Here is a 19,250-nt window from a genome sequence, read left to right on the forward strand (position 1 = left end):
TCTGAAACCTGTCAAGAAAACTGATGTTATGTATTCAAATCTGCCTGTCTAGCTAAAGAGGTAGGCAGTTTCCAAGGGTACAGCACTTTAAAATAGCCCAGACCAGAGTGACCAAGTCACAGATAATCGTGGTGAGGTCTGCATCAGAGTGACTCAGAAGTTTTAGCTAGGGCAGAATGCATTTTGCAGCATCCTGTTACCTATGAATTCAGCAGCAGCAATGAGCAAAGAGACTCCTGAGTGTGCATATTGACAAGACCAAGGGTGGAACAGCCCCTCAAGGAAGGATACAATAATAATCCTCCCCCTCCCCCCCCCATCATTACATTTATTCCTAGATATGCTTTCACAACAACTTTGCCTCTGATTTTTTTGGGCTGAACTTAAGCCAGCTAGTTAGCTTTCACCCATGGCTAAGTAGGCCAGACACCGGGAAAGCAAGCAGACTAAAAGATGTAGATTCAATCAAAAAGGGGAATTGTTGCCCCTAGTGATCTCACACACATGTTGAGCAGAAGAGAACCTTCGTATTGAGACCTTGATGCAAGAGCCCTCAGGAAGAGTAAGAATTATAAGCCACTAGACTCTACCCATTAGGCCTGAACATGAACAGTTTAAGCTATCGCATTCATTCCCACAGATGACTCAACAGCATCTCCTGATCAACCAGGTCTAGCAATTGCTTGCTTTTGTAATGAAGGCAAGTTGTATTCTGAGCAATCCACATCGACAATGGCCCCAAACTGTATATTTTTAAACTAATCATGAAGAGCAAGTATCCATCTCAAAGCTTCTTCTGAACTTTAATTAGCAAGGCTGAATGAAATTCAGAAAGGAGTATATTTGCTCTCTCTTGCCCACAGTTTTATTCAGCCTTGAAGACAGAAGTTCTGTGAACAGTGCACTGCAATTCAGGACTATATTCCTGCTTTAAGTCTCAGTTTTTGTACTAGAAATTTAAACCAAAAAACTTAGGGGCACATTTTCAAAAACTGCCTTTAAATTTGTATAGTCAAAAATCTGCTCACAAATTGGGAAGACAGACTAAGTACCCAATTTGCGCACGCAAACAACTCTGAACACAAATTTAGAAGTCAGCTACCTATATGGTTTCTTTGATGTGTTATGTTCTTTAAATGCCAATCAAGATTTTAAAAGGCACTGAATGCAGTGTGGTTCAATGGAGAGGGTACCAGTCTGCGAGTCAAGAAACTGGCTTTCCTTTGCTGACTGGGTGACCTTGTGAGAGTCATTTAGCCATTCTACACCTCAGCTTCCTCATCTGTAAGAGGAGGCTAATGAGGTTCACCCACCTTCAAAAAGCACTGTGATATCGACAGATGGAAAGCTTTATAGGCACTATTATATTATAATCATATGGATTCTCTTTTGTTTGCCATTTACTCATCTATAACAACTTTTTCATTTAATATGTTGGCCAGTTTTACATGGACATTCTAGCTGATCAACTTGAATGATTACTTCACAACCAGTACAATCTATTGTGTAAATATGGTAAGTTAAATTTATTGGATAAATGCACAAGTCAATACATATTCTATTGCCTAAATTAAATTAACTTTGTATTAGTTATAAGGTACTGTGTCCATTTTCAAAATGAGAAATGCTAATGCAGATGCATATCAAAATTGTGATGAAAAGTGTGTGAGGTATCTCTGGATACTTTACTTGGATCATAGGAGGAAGCAAGCATGGCGGTCTCATCCTTAAAGAAAGCCATACAAAAATTAGTGCTATTTGGCATGATTTACCCAAGACCAGAATAGGAAGGTTACAATTAAAGACTCAGATGCTTTGACAACTGTGTGGAGAAGTTTGCACAGCATCTGCCATGTTGCTCTTGATTTTAGTTACTGCTATACAAAGTTTCTCACTTACACATACATTAAATTCACCCACTTTAAAAACAAATTGTGACATTTAAAACATATTGTGTATGCAGCAGTCAACTGATTTTCCAGAAATATGTAAAACCTTGGATATTCCATGGCAATCAGGAGGCAATAGGACAGTAGAACTAAGCATCTGAAAGAGAGGCTATAATGCAAAGGAGGCCCTTTTCCAAAGCAGCACTTTGAAAACACCATATAATAGCTTCTTAGCTTTTAAAAAAAACTATGCATTATTATTCAGGATAGGTAAATCAAATTTTATGATTAGAAACTCTGCAATGTGATTTGCAAATGTGGGAGTTTAGCTCATTCTATCCTTTCATAGACATGTAATGTTAAATACAATTTATAAACAACTGGGATTTTGAGCATAGAAAGGTTTAATTTTTTTTTATTTGTAACAGACAGAGAATGAGCTAGATTTAAATGCTGCTCATTAGGCCTCAAAATATTTCTCCCTTTTAAGTAATGTGCAAGATCAGTCTGGAATAGAGAACCAGACTATTTAGATTAAAAAACTGGTTCTCCTCTGGAGGAATGCATAATAACTCAAATGGTGAATTGAACACTAAACTCGCAGACTTGGATTCTGCTAAAATGAAGTCCTTGATCTACAGGGCAAACACAACAGACAGCTGTAATGCAAGGTTTCCCACAATGCTTTATCAAAGACATCAGCCTTGACCCAGAGCGAGCATTTGCAATTCAGCTGCCAGAGTATAGAAGAGCTAAGCTTTTTCTGAGTACAAGTTGCTGACTCTGCCAACATAGTGACAAACTCTGTGAGGTGAAGTTTTAAATAGACTAAGATCAAATTCAGTTAGTAGCTTCATCTTCAAGCTCACACTGAATTTGACCTGCAGTCACAGAAGTTAAGGAAATATGATGTTTGTACAGAGCATTCAAGGCATTTTAAACCCAGAAAGCATTGGTAGACTATTTTAAACTCCAGTTTAAAGCAAACAAGATAAAATCTTTATTTAGACACTTTGCATCCAGAACACACAATTTTGTTTTAATTCCAGGGAAGAAAGAGAATATAAAGCACATGGAATACCTGAACTTAACAGCAACTTTGGACTTTTATGGGGACTGGAAACAGAGATAACACTTGTGTCAATTTGCAGTGCAAGAGAGATTTAATATGCACTGCTCCTGATAATACTTAGTCCTGCCAGGAGCGCAAGGGACTGAACTAGATAACCTCTCGAGGTCTCTTCCAGTCCTATGATTCTATGTAGGGAAACAGAAGAGAGCATGAAAAGGGAGGGAGGAAAAAACCCCAAGATTCTAATCAGAGCTAAGACATTGCATAATCATTGTCTCAATGACATCTATATTGTTGGATGAGAAAACAAACAAGAGAAAGTCTGTTCTGATTTATAAAGGGATATCGTTCCATAAATAGTGAAATGTCACATCAAAACAAAGGAAGAAAAGTAAAAATAGGTAAATGTTCTTTTCACACCTGGAGAAGATATGCTCATTTAATATTCACCAAGGCTAATTATATTTAATTTTTGTGAAATCCACATAGCTCAATTCTTTCTCCTGAGTGCATGGTGCATAGACAAGATTCCAAACCAAGAAACAAATGTTTCATTCCTATAATTAAAAAAAGAAACCAATTTCCAGAAAATTTCTAGACAAAAATCAAAGGAAAGAAGAAAATCACACCATGACTGTAAAATACCACCTTCAAAGTTTTCTTTCTTTTTCTACCTACCTTTTGTTCTGTAGAACTCAGTGAAGTTACTCTAAATGAGAGATAAAATACAAAGAAAATCTTTGCACGTCTCTATTCGCTGTTAACTGACATTTGACTCTCAGATGGGCAATGATCCACTCAAGTGTTTGCCATGTAGATAAATCAAAGTAGCAAGACGTTTCCTGCCCAGCCATTTCAACAGACTGAACAACTATTTTTGTATTCCGCAAATGATAAGATGTCACTTACCCTGTAATCTCTGGATACACTGTCTGATGGCACAGAACCTGAAATCTGACTAGAAATGGTAGCAGCTATGAGCTGTTTACACCATTCAACATGGGATCCTGTAGGGCTACAAGAACAAAATAAATATTTCAGAGTATTTAGCAATGATTACTACTTTACACTGAGGAAGTGCTGAGAACATTTAATTACACCCCACATGAATACAACCAACAAACAATTACACAAACACTAATGACATTATACTCTTTAAGAACAGAGTACAACCTTTTTGCTGAGCAGATTACAGAGAAGAATTCAATTTTGCTGGAATTTGCCATTCATTTTGAGTCAGACGTGCAATTGTTAATCTACAAAAATGTTCAGGGCCCTGGGGACATGAAGCTCCTGATTCCCTTATCAGATATTGTTAAAACTATTCATATATTTCTCTTTAAGGCCATAAAAAATAATTTATTTTGAGCAAGTGCTTCCAGGACCTAAGTGCTTTCAAGAATTTCATATATGTGACACTATTATTCAAATAAGGCCTAAGAGATAGAAGCTATTCTAACACTGCCATTTAAAAAGAAATTAAATATTCTCTAAGGGAACACCTCTAAAACAATAAGAAAAGATATATATAACTCTTCCTCAAGGGAATTTTCTACCTAGCTGTATCTTCTTTTTTGCATTTGCTAACGACCGGGAGACCCATTTCACATTACTGAACCTTGTAGTTTAGCAAGCACACAAGACCCCCCCAAAGATACTGCATCAGGCAAGTCTACAGCAGAATTTCACTAATCTGGACTAATGTGTGAGTGAGACTGGGACAGTGCAGACTGGTGAAGTTCAGAGACTAACAAATATAGAGACTGGGGAGGATCCACTATAATTTGACACCAGCCACTTTTAAGTGCCCTAGGTCTATTTCAGTACATTTCAGTGTCAGATGAGAGGATGAGGGGAAGGGGTGTAACAGGATGCTCCCCATTGCCCTGTTGTCCCTGCTCCAAGCACAGCAGTATAATCTCAGATTGCGCTTCAACAATTTAATGCATTTTAGTGAGGTGAGGTTCTTCTGTATACATAGTGTTTTAATTGAAGTCAGGAACAGAAAGTACAATACATTTTAAAAATAGCATATAATGAACAAACACACACGCTAATTTTGAATTCTGGGATACTCCCAGAATGGTATAAATGAATGACTAATAAATCACAAATGTACACAGCACAAACAGGTAAAACTGGGATTTGAGGGGGCGTGACAGACTGTTCATCAAGAGCACAAGATACCACTTCAGAGGCCTTTCACACACTAATTGCACTGTGCCATAATGAGAAACACCATACGGGTTTCAAGAGGTGCTGGCTGAAGATAAGCGTGGTGAGCACTGCAGCAGCTACATATCTGAAGTGGAAGACCATCAAGTAATTTTTAGTCATGGATTTTATTAGTTCTCTCCCTTGCTGCATAAACTTTACATAGCACCACTTCTTAATATATGGTTTCATTATTAAAAATCAATTACATTCCTGCTTCAGAGAAGTCTCTTTTACCATAGTTAGTCTTGAACTGGATTTTAGTTTCATTTGCGTCTTTTGCAGAGACCTCTACCCACATTTTGGGGAACAGAGAAAGTGTATGAATTTTTAGCTACAAGTCCAGTTAATGATAGTATTTCTCTCTCTTTTGCTCACCTGTCTCTTTGATCTTACTTACTGGCCCTCTCCTTATCACACAACACACAGTCAACCTGTGGAACTCTTTGCCAGAGGATGTTGTGAAGGCCAAGACTATAACAGGGTTGAAAAAAGAATCAGATAAGTTAATGGAGGATAGGTCCATCAATGGCTATTAGCCAGGATGGGCAGGGATGCAAAACCCTGCTCTGAAGTGTCCCTAGCCTCTATTTGCCAGAAGCTGGGAATGGGCGGCAAGGGATGGATCACGTGATGATTACCTGTTCTGTTCTTTCCCTCTGAAGCACCTGGCACTGGCCACTGTCGGAGGACAGGATACTGGGCTATTGGTCTGATCCAGTATGACCATTCTTATGAATCACAGCAATGATGAATGTCAATATCATAGGAGGGAGGAGAGACACTTCATGCACACGCTAGGCTTGCTTTGATGTTGCAGCAGCTGCACATAAAAAGTCTTTCCTCTTTGTGCCAGGAGCTGCAAGGTTCACTATTGGTACCATGGTACTGTTCCTCACATATTCATAGCATGCCCTCTCCCCAGCCTACCACTGGTATCAAAGGAATACTATTCTCTTCCAATTTCTAAACAAAAATATTTTGAACACTACAGGTAAAATATTTTTAAAATAACCAACTCTTTAATTATCTAAAGTCCAAATTTCCATCTTAACCACTGAAAAGATACTCTCCTCACATGCTCTGATAATTCTAACAGCTAATGGAAATGTTACTGAACTTGCAAGAAAATTCTCTTTTGGAAAGGTACGAGCAGGAGGAGCTTCAACCCAAAAAGGTATTGGGCAGAAATGTATAAATGTCTGAAAACAAGACTGCAAGTGGCTCCTCACTTCCCTTATATAAATAAATATTGCTAGTTTAACAACATGCTTTTCACGAAGTAGTTTGATATCAAGCAACATCCGCTATAGTATATTATCCAGAAATCATTCTTTCCTATCATTCCAAGCCCATTAAATGTGTGTCAGGGTGGAAGGAGAAAAAAAAAGGGGGGGAGAGACTACCCTGATACCACAGTCTAAAGCTAATATGAAGCCCAATGCTATTACTGTTCTGGTGCACTTTTTGCTTGACTCCCGCTGCTCACATTCCCCCCATATTACCTATCTGTCTGTGCATATTAGATTTGTTTTTGTTGACGTAACATACATAGGTATTAGAAGCTTTTAAACGTTCTCTCAGATACCACTTAAGGAAGGTAAGTTAGGGAATAAATTTTTTCTCCATTTTTAAGATATCAAGTACATCCCTCAAACTGGATGGTTTTGCATTTGTTTGTGAGGTGACAACGCCCATCTCCAGATTTATGTCACAAACGCATCCTTGCTTGAGCTGCACCGTGAGCTACAGGGCACCGCGGGGTGTACAACAACAGTCTCAAACTTTCTGCACTAACTCACGGGGAAGTTACGTTTCTTTCACCTGTACCCTCTCTCCCTCGGCTATCCATACCGCAAGCGAGGGCTGCCCGTTATGTTCCTCCCAGAGATGGTCAGCCCACGAAGGGGGGCCCGGCTGGGGAATGGGGCGCTGGCTCCCCACAGGCCCGGGCCCGGAGCCTGTCAGCTGGGCCACGTCCCCCCTCCCCCCCTGTCTCCGCCTTTGTGCCGCCGCCGCTGCCGCTGCCTGCGGGTCCCCTCGGGGCAGAGCGCGGCCCCGCGCACGGCAGGGACTTGCCCTCGCTCCGCCGGGCGGCTGATCCAGGCCCCGCACTAGTGCCCGGGGGACCCGGAGCCCGCGAAGCGGGACGAGCCCCGGCGGCCGGGCTGGGGGGAGGGGTGGGGAATGTGCCCCGCAGCGCCCGCCAGGGAGAGCGGGACGAGGAGCGACCCCGGGGCGGCGGGCGGGCGGGGGGAGGGGGGACTGCTCACCTGTCCAAGGTCTCCACGCTGGGCTGCCGGGAGCCCGCGGCGGCGGCGGCACCCCCCAGCCCTGTCGGCCGCACGGATCTGCGGGCCCCGCCGCCCTCCAGAGCCGGCCCCGGCGCCCGCTCCATCCTTCCGGCCGGGATTTGCCGGTTTCCCGCCGGGCCTCACTCCGCCAGCCCGGCCCCGGCGGCGGCAGGAACTGTCACCTGGCGGCGGCGCTTACCCACAGGCCTCCGCGGCGCCGAGAGGGCGGGGAGCGGGCGGCCAGGCAGCGCTCCTGAGTGGGGCCGGGCCGCGCCGCTCGCCCCTCTCACGCACCGGGGGAGACGCTCCTGTGTCCGTCACAGCGAGGGGCAGGGGAAGAGCTCTCCACACCCGAGGGCCCGTGGGGGGGGGGTCTGCAAAGGGGGCAGGGGGTCACCCGCCCATAGTGCCCTCGGCCCCTGCCCTCCAGGGCTTTCCTATGTACACCGAGCCTCCCACCCCGCCAGCTTGCCTTGTACGGCTGAGGGCGCTGGGGCTCACAGCTGTTTTAATTAGGGTGAGCAGGGGTCCCGATTTTATAGGGACAGGCCTGACTTTGGGGTCTTTTTCTTATATAGGCTCCTATTACCCCTCGCCCCCTGTCCCGATTTTTCACGTTTACTGCCAGTCACCTTAGTTTTAATGCCTCCCTGGTGCCCTGGGCAGCCAGCGCTGCGTCCACCCATGCTGCAAAAGGGGAGGGCTGGTCACAGAGGGACTGGGGTGCTGACCCACACCTCCTTCCCCCAGGGCCCTGGCATCGGACTGAAGTCACGCTGATTTGTATGTTGAGAGAAAGGGGGGGTTTAGCTCAAATCTGAGTTAGGGCCCAGGGTTAGCCTACAGGGTAGACTAGCACAATAGAAGTGAAGAGGGGAAAAAAGGTTACAGAGAACACCACACCTACTAGGGGAGGGAAGCTCCAGGTACTGTTACTATCCCTCCTTCACAGGCACTCCAAGCCCCTCTTCCACTGAGCAGGAGCTAGACCAAAATGAGCAGGCCCAGCAGAGAAAGGGGCACTTCCTTTGTGCCAGTGACAGAGGCATACACAACTGGGGATTTAGGAGTGCTTTAGCATTTCCTTTATTAATGTTGAGATTACATTAAGAGGAAATAGAGCTTGAAGGAGATCATTTATCTCACTTTAATGAAAGGGTTGTTTAGTGATGGTACTAACCTACTAATTAAAGTGATTCAACACTTTAAATTTTTTTTAAATGTCAAACATAGCCTATGCCCAAAATTTCAGTGAGTTTTAACTCTGGGAAGTTTGAAGTGTGTGTTACTACTGGATGACTGAATCTAAATAAGACAGATTTTTTACTTTGATCCTTTTGATAACATGGCCAGTTTTGAAAGAGGGGAAAGAGTATACTGCGCTAAGTATATTGACCTTCTGTTCTGTAACTGCTGGCATAGCTTTTATTATCAATCAGATTACAAGATGATACTGGAGCAGCAAGCTCTTCCTGTAAAGAGGAAGTAGGGTTGATATCAAAGATTTTCACTAATGGCAGTGGTAGATTTAATTTAGCAAGAACTCTAAGGAATCTGGTTAAAAAGTCTGATTGCATAACATTTGTTCCAAGTAGCCTGCCAAATGCAAATAAAAAAAGAACAAGGCTTATAAACTTCAACTGGAGTTTGAGATGCTCTCATACTTTTTACATAGATTTTTAAGGAGCACACATGTTTAAGCAATAGCATCTTTAGTCATTAGCAAATATGCTAGTTCAAATATGCCAATCATGTGAAAGAAAGTGATTTGAGACCAAACCAATTGAAAAGCATTCCAATATTTGAGTAAAGTATTTAAAAAACCCTCTAACAAGATAGGTTTAATCAGATGTTGAGGTCTGGGGTTTTTATACTGACATCTTTTTCTTTTACTCATATACATGCAGCTGGATTTTATGCTCTTTTACAAGTCACTCAATTATGAAGAATTACAGTGTGCTAGAGACCCAATCTGATAAGTCTGAACTGTAACAATTTTGCCATTTACAAAGCAGCTAAAAACTCTACATTTTCAAAATATCAATGTTTTGCTGAGCAATGCCAATATCCTCCGTGCTGTACAAAACAAAAGCAAGACTCTGCCTTGAAGAGTTAACAGTCTAAAAGAGAGGTTCAGAGAAGACAGCAATGAGGGAGTTAGTTTATAATCAGTGTACCTGTATTGTGATGTTGGGATGCAGAGAATGTGCAACAAGGGTAAAAAGTGAATTTTTAGAAGAGTTTTGAATAAGGAAAAGATAGTGCAAATCATAGAATATCAGGGTTGGAAGGGACTTCAGGAGGTCATCTAGTCCAACCCCCTGCTCAAAGCAGGACCGATCGCCAACTAAATCATCCCAGCCAGGGCTTTGTCAAGCCTGACCTTAAAAACCTCAAAGGAAGGAGATTCCACCACCTCCCTAGGTAATGCATTCCAGTGCTTTACCACCCTCCTAGTGAAAAAGTTTTTCCTAATATCCAACCTAAACCTCACCCACTGCAACTTGAGACGATTGCTCCTTGTTCTGTCATCTGCTACCACTGAGAACAGTCTAGATCAGGGGTTGGTAACCTATGGCCCATGTGCCAAAGACGGCACGCGAGCCGATTTTTAATGGCACGTTGCTACCTGCCGGGTCCCAGCTGCCGGCCCCGCTCAGCCAGCTGCCGAACCCAGGCCGGCAGTGGGCTGAGCAGGGCCGAGACCCCAGCAGGCAGCAGCACGCCATTAAAAATCCTGCCCCCCCCCCCCCCCACCGTGGGGGCAGGATGAAAAACCTTGGTCCTGTCAGCTGCTGCTGCAGGGCAGGCAAGCTCCTCCCTCCCCTGCCTCTTCCCCCAGCGTGCTGGGTTCCTGCCCCTCCTCCTCTCCCTCCCTGCCCCAGATCAGCTGATGGCCTTTGCAAGGGAGGGGGAGAAGCCAGCCGCAGCGCACTCACTGCTCTGGGGAGGAGGCCTTGGGGAAGGGGGTGGAATCAGGGCATCTCTCCTCCAGCGCCCTGCCGTGAGCTGCTCTGGGCAGGGGGCTGGGAGCACCCCCACGACCCTAGCCCACACCCCCAGCCCTCTGCCCTGACACCTACACCCTACCACACACTCCGGCCCTGATCGCTGCACCCCCACACACACACTCCCAGCCCTCTGCCCTGCACCCCCCACGACCCCATCCCTGACTCCAGCACCCCCACACATACCCACATTTTCTGCCCTGCCTGTCCTTCCTGAACCCATCCATGACAGTACTCCAGTCATGTGAGTGATCCCACCAAGTCTCTGTTATTCCAATCACATCATAATTCCCTGACTGTGCCAGAACTTCCAGTTCTCCCTGCTTGTTTCCCAGGCTTCTTGCATTTGTATATAGCCACTTAAGATACCTTGCTGATCGTCCCGCTTTCTCAGTATGAGGCAGGAGCTCTCCCCCTCTTGCGCTCTCCTGCTCATACTTCCTCCCGGTATCCCACTTCCCCACTTACCTCAGGGCTTTGGTTTCCTTTCCCCAGTGAACCTAGTTTAAAGACCTCCTCACTAGGTTAGCCAGTCTGCTTGTGAAGATGCTCTTCCCTCTCTTTGTTAGGTGGAGCCCGTCTCTGCCTAGCACTCCTCCTTCTTGGAACACCATCCATGAAGTGATGTAACACAACTGGGTGGTCATTCCAGGCCTTTGAGATAGTATACAGGTAGGAATGGGAGAAGGAAACCAACATTTTGAAGCTGGCAGTGGTAATCACAGTAGTGGTGCATAGTATGTATGTGCAGCTTGCTCATCTTTTACATCTAAACCCCGTCTGATATAAAAGAAAAAGCAGAATAATTTTTTTTTGGGAGAAGTATTGGGGGATTTGTCACAATGAAGATTCTCCAGTCATTTCAGCACCATGGTATAGTGCAGAAACATAGCACAATAAAAGACTGCCCAACATTGCTCTTAAAAATGCCTAAAAATTCTCTTCTCATTCACCCTCCCTAAACTAAGAGTTTGGCAATTTTCATATAACTACCTTGGTCAAACACAATTGAGCTAACTGCTGTGTAAGGCCCAATTCTATAATCCACTGCTGTGTCCATGTGGAGCCTCAGTGTTCACCAGCATGCAGTGAACTGCAGGATCAGGACCTACATAAGCAGCTTAAAACAAACAGAAAAAGCTGTGTATTAATAATGATCATAGTTTTCACACCTATATCCATGGTCACGTTAGGATTAAAAGGTTAGCATCCTACAACAAATAGAAGCTTAAAGAATTAGAAAGGTTCTTTTTTGTATTTAAAATTACTATTTTAATAGAATTAAAAACAAGGGTTTTATTCTAAATCATTGTCTTGAGAAAGAATCCAAGTGAACACATAGCTAAGTTAGAGGTTTTCAAAGAATGAATTTCAGCTCTAGCTACATAAAAAAGGCAGTATCAACTGTATTGGCAATATAAATGAATTGTATATATGTAATGAAACAAGTGCATTAAATCCTTTTCACTGTATTAAACTTTCCCAAACAACAGGTTTATCATTTAGTGTTTACAAAATAAAAACTAGATTTTCTTAACTCCTCCTGCATACTGCTGAAAAAGATTCTACTGTGTGTTTGATCCAACTACTACAATTCTCAAAAACTGTAATAAAAAACTAGTTTTTTATAAACCATATACAAATAGAAGGCAATTACATCAGAATCTGCATAGTTTTTAAATTTTAAGTTATACTCTGCCATAGGGATAAGTAGCCATGAATTTGAGCTTCCTTGTTCATTAGATGTACTGCACCCAATTTATCTTAACATGCTAAGATCTTGGGGGGAGGGGAACTCAAAGCTGCTGCTCCAGATACATATGCTGAATAATATATAAAAGACAGATTCAGGGGAGAGTAAAATTGAGAGGACAAATATAACTGGAGGTAAGCCATATGTCCTTAGAACACACACAATACAAGCAGTATTCTGAATTTCCCTGAAAAAACAGTGCAATTTTCTTAGCATAATATTTACTGTATCAAATTAAGAGGTGCTTTTTTATTTCTATGCAAAATACTATTTCTAAAATGTTCCAATGTTCTCTAAACTATCTGATTTTTATGGAACTCTATGCTTTAAATTTAGCTTTTGTACCCAAATATTTACACTTTACAAAAACTGGAGAATTTCTAATAAACTATATTTTATATACTTACACAAACTTAATTTATACATATCCTATTGTATTTTGCTGTTACATTTTGTAGATCAAAACTTACATGTACAATAATTTACAAAGGTAGAAGCCTCAAGTGTCAAACAATCCCTTTAAAATAACTATATTATCTATGAACAGTCCTTTACAAATCCTATACTGCAAAATGTACTCAATTGCCTGAAAATCATTAAAACTTCCAAGTATATGCAAATATGAATTAAAATATCAAGTAGCAAGGTTTGTGCTGCCTTAAGTGCTTGTAATTCTAATGAAAAAATACCTGAAAGGAGCAAATTATAAATGTAACACTAGAAGCCTCTGAAATAACTTCAAACCAAGTTCATTGAAAGATTCAGTCAATGCACAATCTATTATCTGCAAACCTTATACACTGAAATCCCTTTAAATACTTGATAAAGAATAAATTTGTTAAAGGAATAGATTAAATACACTAGCTACAAATTTAAGAGGTTCCCAACTCATTACCCATAATCTGAAGAATTTTAATTGGTATAAGAGCTGCTCTGAATAGGCATGTTTCATTTTAGAAAACATATAAAAGCTAAGCTTATTGCTACTGTTGGACATTTAAGCAATGTCTTTGTGGATCCTATTTTTTAGATTTATACATGTCTTCTTGAGAACCATTCTTTATTTTTGGCAAATTAATGAAAGCAAAAATCCAGAAAATATTGCTGACAGAACCGAGAATCAAAAATATATGTAGTGTTCCACAGCTAACTTTAAAAAAAAAAAAAGTTTGCAACTTATTTTTCCCAAAGCCACCACAGTCCTCATCCATTTATTCTAAAATCGTCATCTACGATATAGAAGTTAGCCTTTTTATACAGTTATCTTGTTTTTGGATACGTACTGAGCAAGTTGAATTGTTAATTACAAGTTTCTTGTCACCTAAAGTCCTCAGATTTGGAATTATTTTAAACAATAAAAACTGGAGTAGTTTTCAGTTTACTAGAAAAAAAATCTATTTCTGAGCACTTTGCTTTTGAAAGTTCAAGAAGATAATACAACTCTCATTTTTGCCTCAAAAAGTCTAAGGCCCCTAAAGACTTATGCACATCCTTACATTTATACACTGTGAATAGCCCCACTGAAGTCAATGGCACTATTCACAGTGCATAAGATTAAGCACATCGTTATGTCTTCGCAAGATCAGGACCTAACGATGCAATAAATTAATGCATACTAATGAAAAAAATCAAATCATATTTCTAATTGTATCAAACTTTTACAAAATACACTTCTAACGCATCCCATATAAGTTTCCCATGTTGGATAACATGTTTCCTGTCCACAGGTTCTGAAAGGCACAAATGAACTGAAGAGACTGCTCTTTCAAGTCTTCCAACTATGGAGATAATCTAAAAAATTTCATGTTAGGAAGAGGTCCAATATAAGGCATTCAAATATTCCTTTTTGTACTATAGATCTACATTAAGCACCACTTATGGTTACAGTGTTCAGAGAAAGAATCAAACGTTTTTTCCTTCAAAAATGAGTTTGCACATGGGACATCATTTGTGAGGGAGATGCTGATGAGGTTGATGAATTGGAAATCTTGGAATTATTTGTGATCTGTAGTTCTTCAAGTCTTCTCATATAGTCATCACGCAATGCTAGGAGCTCCATGTAACGCTGCTCCACTGGATTTGGCTGCTAGAAAAAAAAAATCCAATAAAGGTGACTTTTTACAATGTTACTTTGACCATGTTTCCTCAGCATGAGGTTGTTCCAACTCCACCCAACAATCCGGCAGCACCCAACATTTGCACTCTCCAGCGTCCCAAACAGCAAAGCCTTCTCAAAAGGGTTTCCTCGTATCTATCCTCCCTTCCTCAAAAAAAGATATTTATATCCAGCTTTGTACAAAGCCAGTTCATGCTACTTCAATATCAGTCAGAAAAGCTTGCTGCTGAATGATGAGAGGGTTATTTGTTCCCTTTTCCCCATTCTCAGGCCTTGTTTATACTACTGTGATAAGTCGACGTAAGTTATGCTATTCCAGTTACATAAACAACATAACTGGAATCGATGTAGCTTAGGTCGATATACCACGGTGTCTACACCATGCTCCGTCGACAGGAGACGCTCTCTCATTAACTTCCCTTACTCTTCTCGAAGTGGTGGATTACCAGAGTCGACTGGAGAGCACTCCCCCATCAATTTAGCAGGTCAATTGCAGCAGCGCGATCTACCAGTAAGTGTAGACAAGCCCTTAGATTGACACTGCCGCAATCGATGCAGTATCGATTTAGTGGGTCTTCTAAAGACTGGCTAAATTGGAGGGAGAGCGCTCTCCCATCGACACAGCGTGGTGTAGACACCACGGTAAATTGACCTAAGCTATGTCGACTCCAGTTATGTTATTCATATAACTGGAATAACCTAACTAAGGTTCGAATTACTGCAGTAGTATAGAAAAGGCCTCACGCACGTCATGAGCATACCTAGCTCTTCACAACCCAGGAATTGAAAAGCTAAATCCTGGTGTCTTGCTTGGAAGTGCTGCTAAATCATCAAGCTAGACCAATAACATATTAGCATCCTTATAATTAAAAAAGATGATTGGTTTGTTTGGGTTTTTTTAGGAAGGGGAAGGGATGTGAAATAAAACCTTTGTACCTAAGTTTTCCGAGTTCCTCCAAAAAATGCCAGCGCATTTTCTATTAGTAAATTCTCTAATGAAACTCTGGACATCTGTTTTATGAAATTTCTTGAGCTTCAAGAAAAAAAGCTACTCATATAAATAGCAGTTCTTTAACGGGGGGGGGGGGTGATAGGCATTTCCCTTTTGAGCATAATTCCATAAAACTTCAAATAATTTCTGCCTGTAGGGAGGAAACGATAAATTAAATAGAAAAGAGATACTGCACGTGACAAACTCAGACACACAGCCTTCCAGGTCCCCGCAGGACCAAATAAAATGCCACATACCTTTAGGGATAAATAAATTAATCGCTTTACTCCCCTCCCATGCAATCTATTTCTCTAACATTAAGCAACTATAGAAGCTGTTGGATTCAGTTATTACCCTAGAGAATCAGCAGGAAAATAGGAAAGCTGTCGATCACTATGCCTAACTCTAAAGGAATACTGCACTAGGAAACTGATCCATTGCTTGCTCAGAAGCCACAATTGAGCTTTTTGTAATGATGTTGAAAAGAGTCTTGTCCCATTTACACTAGCAGTTAAAATTCAGTACTGGTTCAGGGGAACACATCAACAGTGAGTCAATTTCCTAGTGAAGATGGGGCTTAAACATACAACAGGGAAAAAAAAAAAATCAGCAACTTCAGAGTCTCTTTCCTCAAAAAAAGGTCAAAAATTCAAACTGCTCAAGCAGGCAACATTTTTCATCATTTGCTAGCAGTGATGGAGAATCCTCATCTACTTTTCCACCTATGCTATAGTGCTCCAGGGTCAAAATCTTTGTTTGGTAATGGCAATTGGCACCTCAACCCAGAACTTTAATAGGTAAGTGGCCAGTGGCCATACGCTAGAATCCTTAGCTTTCTAAAACAAATCTGTAGTTCCACCTTTTGCAAAATGCACTAGCCTTTCAGCAGAAGCAACAACAGTTTTGAAATGAAAATGCTGAATTCAAACTGGCAGCATACTTATAAAAATATATAATACATTGGATGGCTTTTTTCCAGCTCCAGAGTGCTGTAAATAATACAAAAGATCAACTATATAAGAGAAACCGTGCTGCCTGAAAACGCCTGCTCATTCCCAGTGGCTGGATGAAAAATACTGCTTTTGTCAGATACCTTCCTCCCCTAACCACAACTCTTCCCACTTCTTAGGGAAGATAGCAAACACTGTGATGCACTACCTTTCTCTGCTCAATTGATCAGATTTTTACAAATGTTTTTAACTAATAACTAAACAAAATTCTGAGCCTCTGTATATCAATTAAATACAATAGAACCTGTTACAAAAACCTTGGGAATGGAGGTTGTTCGTAACTCTGAAACATTCGTAACTGTGAACAAAACATTATGGTTGTTCTTTCAAAAGTTTATAACTGAAAAATGCTGCTTTTAACCATCTTAATTTAAATGAAACAAGCAGAGAAACAGTTGCCTGACCTTGTCAATTTTTTTTTTTTTAAACTTGACTTTTTTTTTTTTTTAAGTAGTTTACATTTAATACAGCACTACTACTACTACTGTATTTGCTTTATTTTTTGGTCTCTGTTGCTGCCTGATTGCGCACTTCCGGTTCCAAATGAGGTGTGTGGTTGAACTGTCAGTTCGTAACTCTGAGGTTCTACTATACTGAAAATCTTGAAGGACTGAAGCACTCAGAGAATTCAGTAATAAGCGTGATCTGTTTCTGGGTTCAACTCTGACCCAGGCTTGTAGTGATCAAAACAAGTTACCATCTAATGGCTACTCAATCTAAAATGATTTTGGTGGCCTGAGCTGAAAGTCCTACCAAACAAATACCCAGATTAAAAAAAAAAAAATCAATTACAATTGATGCCTTTTGCTGGGAATTTCAGCAGAGGGGAAAGGACTGAATGGGGAATGCTAATCTCTAATGCAAATTTTCTCTACACAATGACAGGGCGGTATGGGTATCTTACTTCTAGTGTCTGTGCTCTACCTATTTTATGGATAGAAAACTTTATTCTCCAGGTTTGTCAGTCACTGCTTTGCACAAGCATCAAATGCTCTTAAAAACTAAAAAAGGAAAGATTTTTAAAAAATAAAATTAAGTGGGAAAAGTAAGTTTTGGAAGGTATGTTGATGCATACCAATGAAATAATCTTAACGTTCAAAAAAGAAGACTGCGAGGTCAAGAAGAGCATAGCAATATTTCTTCTCTCTTCCTGACAGACATTAGTTGAAATGACTAAACAGAGAGCATAAATTATATTCTGTATAGTGTAAAAAAATAGTACAAGTCATAATTAAAGTATTTCATATAAGTTAGAGAAGTTGACTTACTTGCTGCCGAATCCTTGGATTCCACCTAATGTAATAATTGACCCAAAGTTCCAAGTGACGCATACTGGCTACTGGATAGAGTGCTCGATTCAGTTCTTTAGTATAAAAAGGATTGGTGTGCTTTGTTTTTTCACTATTTATCAATGACCACAATGACAATGTTCTCTCAGTCACTTTCTGCAAAGAAAATAAAATGGTAAGGATTTTGAGTATTTGTACAGTATAAGAGTGCACACACTATGGTAACTTCAGTTACACTTTTCATATAGCATGGTTCTGTTCTAACTAAAAGTATCACATGTATAATCACTAAATGAAGAATATTCCACAAGCAGTGACAAACTCACAAAGTACCGTAAAGTCTGTATATTTTCTTTTACATACACAAAAACAAGCTTGCTGTCTTGCAATTGTTCAAATAACAATTTGCCATTTTTGCCACCTTGGCTATACACAACTTAATTTCTTTTTAAATTAAGATCATATATTCCTCTCATGCCACAGTCAAACAATCATCAGTTTTACCTACCTCTTTTTCTCTAACAGATTCACAGCTGTACAAGAAAGTACCAAATCGGCAGCTATACAAATGATCCAGAATTGTAATCAAGAATTGTTCATTGAATTCAAAAGCTGTTGGAAACTAGGCACAAAAAAGTTATTGTTAGAGATTTGTTTCTGTGTGCATGAGCACACACATAGAAACAGTCTGACTGAACAGATAGTTTAAAAGAAGTCCTTTAGGAAACCTGTTAAGTTTACCTAAAAATTAGGTTTCCTGCCACAAAACAACTACAAACATGATGGATTAAATGCTCAGATAACAGGTAAGATGTCAAAAGAAAAGGAGAACTTGTGGCACCGTAGAGACTAACAAGGTGCCAAAAGTCCTCCATTTCTTTTTGCGGATACAGACTAACACAGCTGCTACTCTGAAACAGGTAAGATGTCAACACTCCTACATTCTTATCAATGAATACATTAGCATATGTCCTGTCAGATCAACAATGTTGCTTTACTTGATGATCACTTTAGATAAGCTGTTACCAGCAGGAGAGTGGGGTGGGAGGAAGTTTTGTTTCATGGTCTCAGTGTGTATATAATGTCTTCTGCAGTTTCCACGATATGCTATGCATCCGATGAAGTGAGCTGTTGCTCACAAAAGCTCATGCTCAAATAAACTGGTTAGTCTCTATGGTGCCACAAGTCCTCCTTTTCTTTTCTTTTTATGCAGGAATTAGGAGTTGATAAAGGTATGGGGCCACTGCAATTAAGCAGAAAGCTGTTGACTTTTCTGTGACAGATTTAGCTTAATGTTGGAAAAGGATTTGTTTATCCAAACAAAATGCAAGGAGGGGCTTATAGTGGGCAAAAGTAAACTGCAGTACCTAGTTGGCTGCACAGTATTACTACACTAAGTGAACTTGTACATTTCTTGAGATATCTCAAGTGGGGACAATACGTTTCTATAAACAGAATAAGCTGTGAAAGGGTATAGTTGGAAGACTGCAATCCACAAGATAAGTTTTAACAGAAATTCAAGGCAAAAGTTCTGTCTCCATAATGTTAGCTAAATTTTTATGAATAATTAGCTCACTGGCAGAAACATAATTCTTCAAAGTCAGTGAAATACAG

The 19,250-nt window shown here is 40.7% G+C and overlaps 2 protein-coding genes across 8 annotated transcripts in view; both read right to left on the reverse strand.

Moving 5' to 3' along the window:
• Positions 1-7,583, reverse strand: part of MTMR1 (myotubularin related protein 1) — a 51,718-nt gene extending 44,135 nt beyond the window's left edge. For all 7 annotated transcript variants that reach the window (XM_074962611.1, XM_074962609.1, XM_074962608.1 and 4 more), the window contains exons 1-2: positions 7,449-7,583; positions 3,871-3,976 (exon numbers count right to left, since the gene is read on the reverse strand). In XM_074962611.1, coding sequence (XP_074818712.1) covers positions 3,871-3,976; positions 7,449-7,573 — 231 coding nt within the window. In that variant the 5' untranslated portion in view covers positions 7,574-7,583. The remainder of the gene's footprint in view (positions 1-3,870; positions 3,977-7,448) is intronic.
• Positions 7,584-11,788: 4,205 nt separating this feature from the next.
• MTM1 (myotubularin 1) overlaps positions 11,789-19,250 on the reverse strand; it is a 70,908-nt gene continuing 63,446 nt past the window's right edge. Inside the window, exons 13-15 of the mRNA XM_074962617.1 lie at positions 18,145-18,258; positions 17,616-17,792; positions 11,789-14,316 (exon numbers count right to left, since the gene is read on the reverse strand). Of these exons, the coding sequence (XP_074818718.1) occupies positions 14,149-14,316; positions 17,616-17,792; positions 18,145-18,258 (459 nt within the window). The 3' untranslated portion in view covers positions 11,789-14,148. The remainder of the gene's footprint in view (positions 14,317-17,615; positions 17,793-18,144; positions 18,259-19,250) is intronic.

The sequence above is a fragment of the Natator depressus genome, chromosome 9, assembly GCF_965152275.1.
Source record: "Natator depressus isolate rNatDep1 chromosome 9, rNatDep2.hap1, whole genome shotgun sequence".
NCBI classification, from domain to species: Eukaryota; Metazoa; Chordata; order Testudines; family Cheloniidae; genus Natator; species Natator depressus.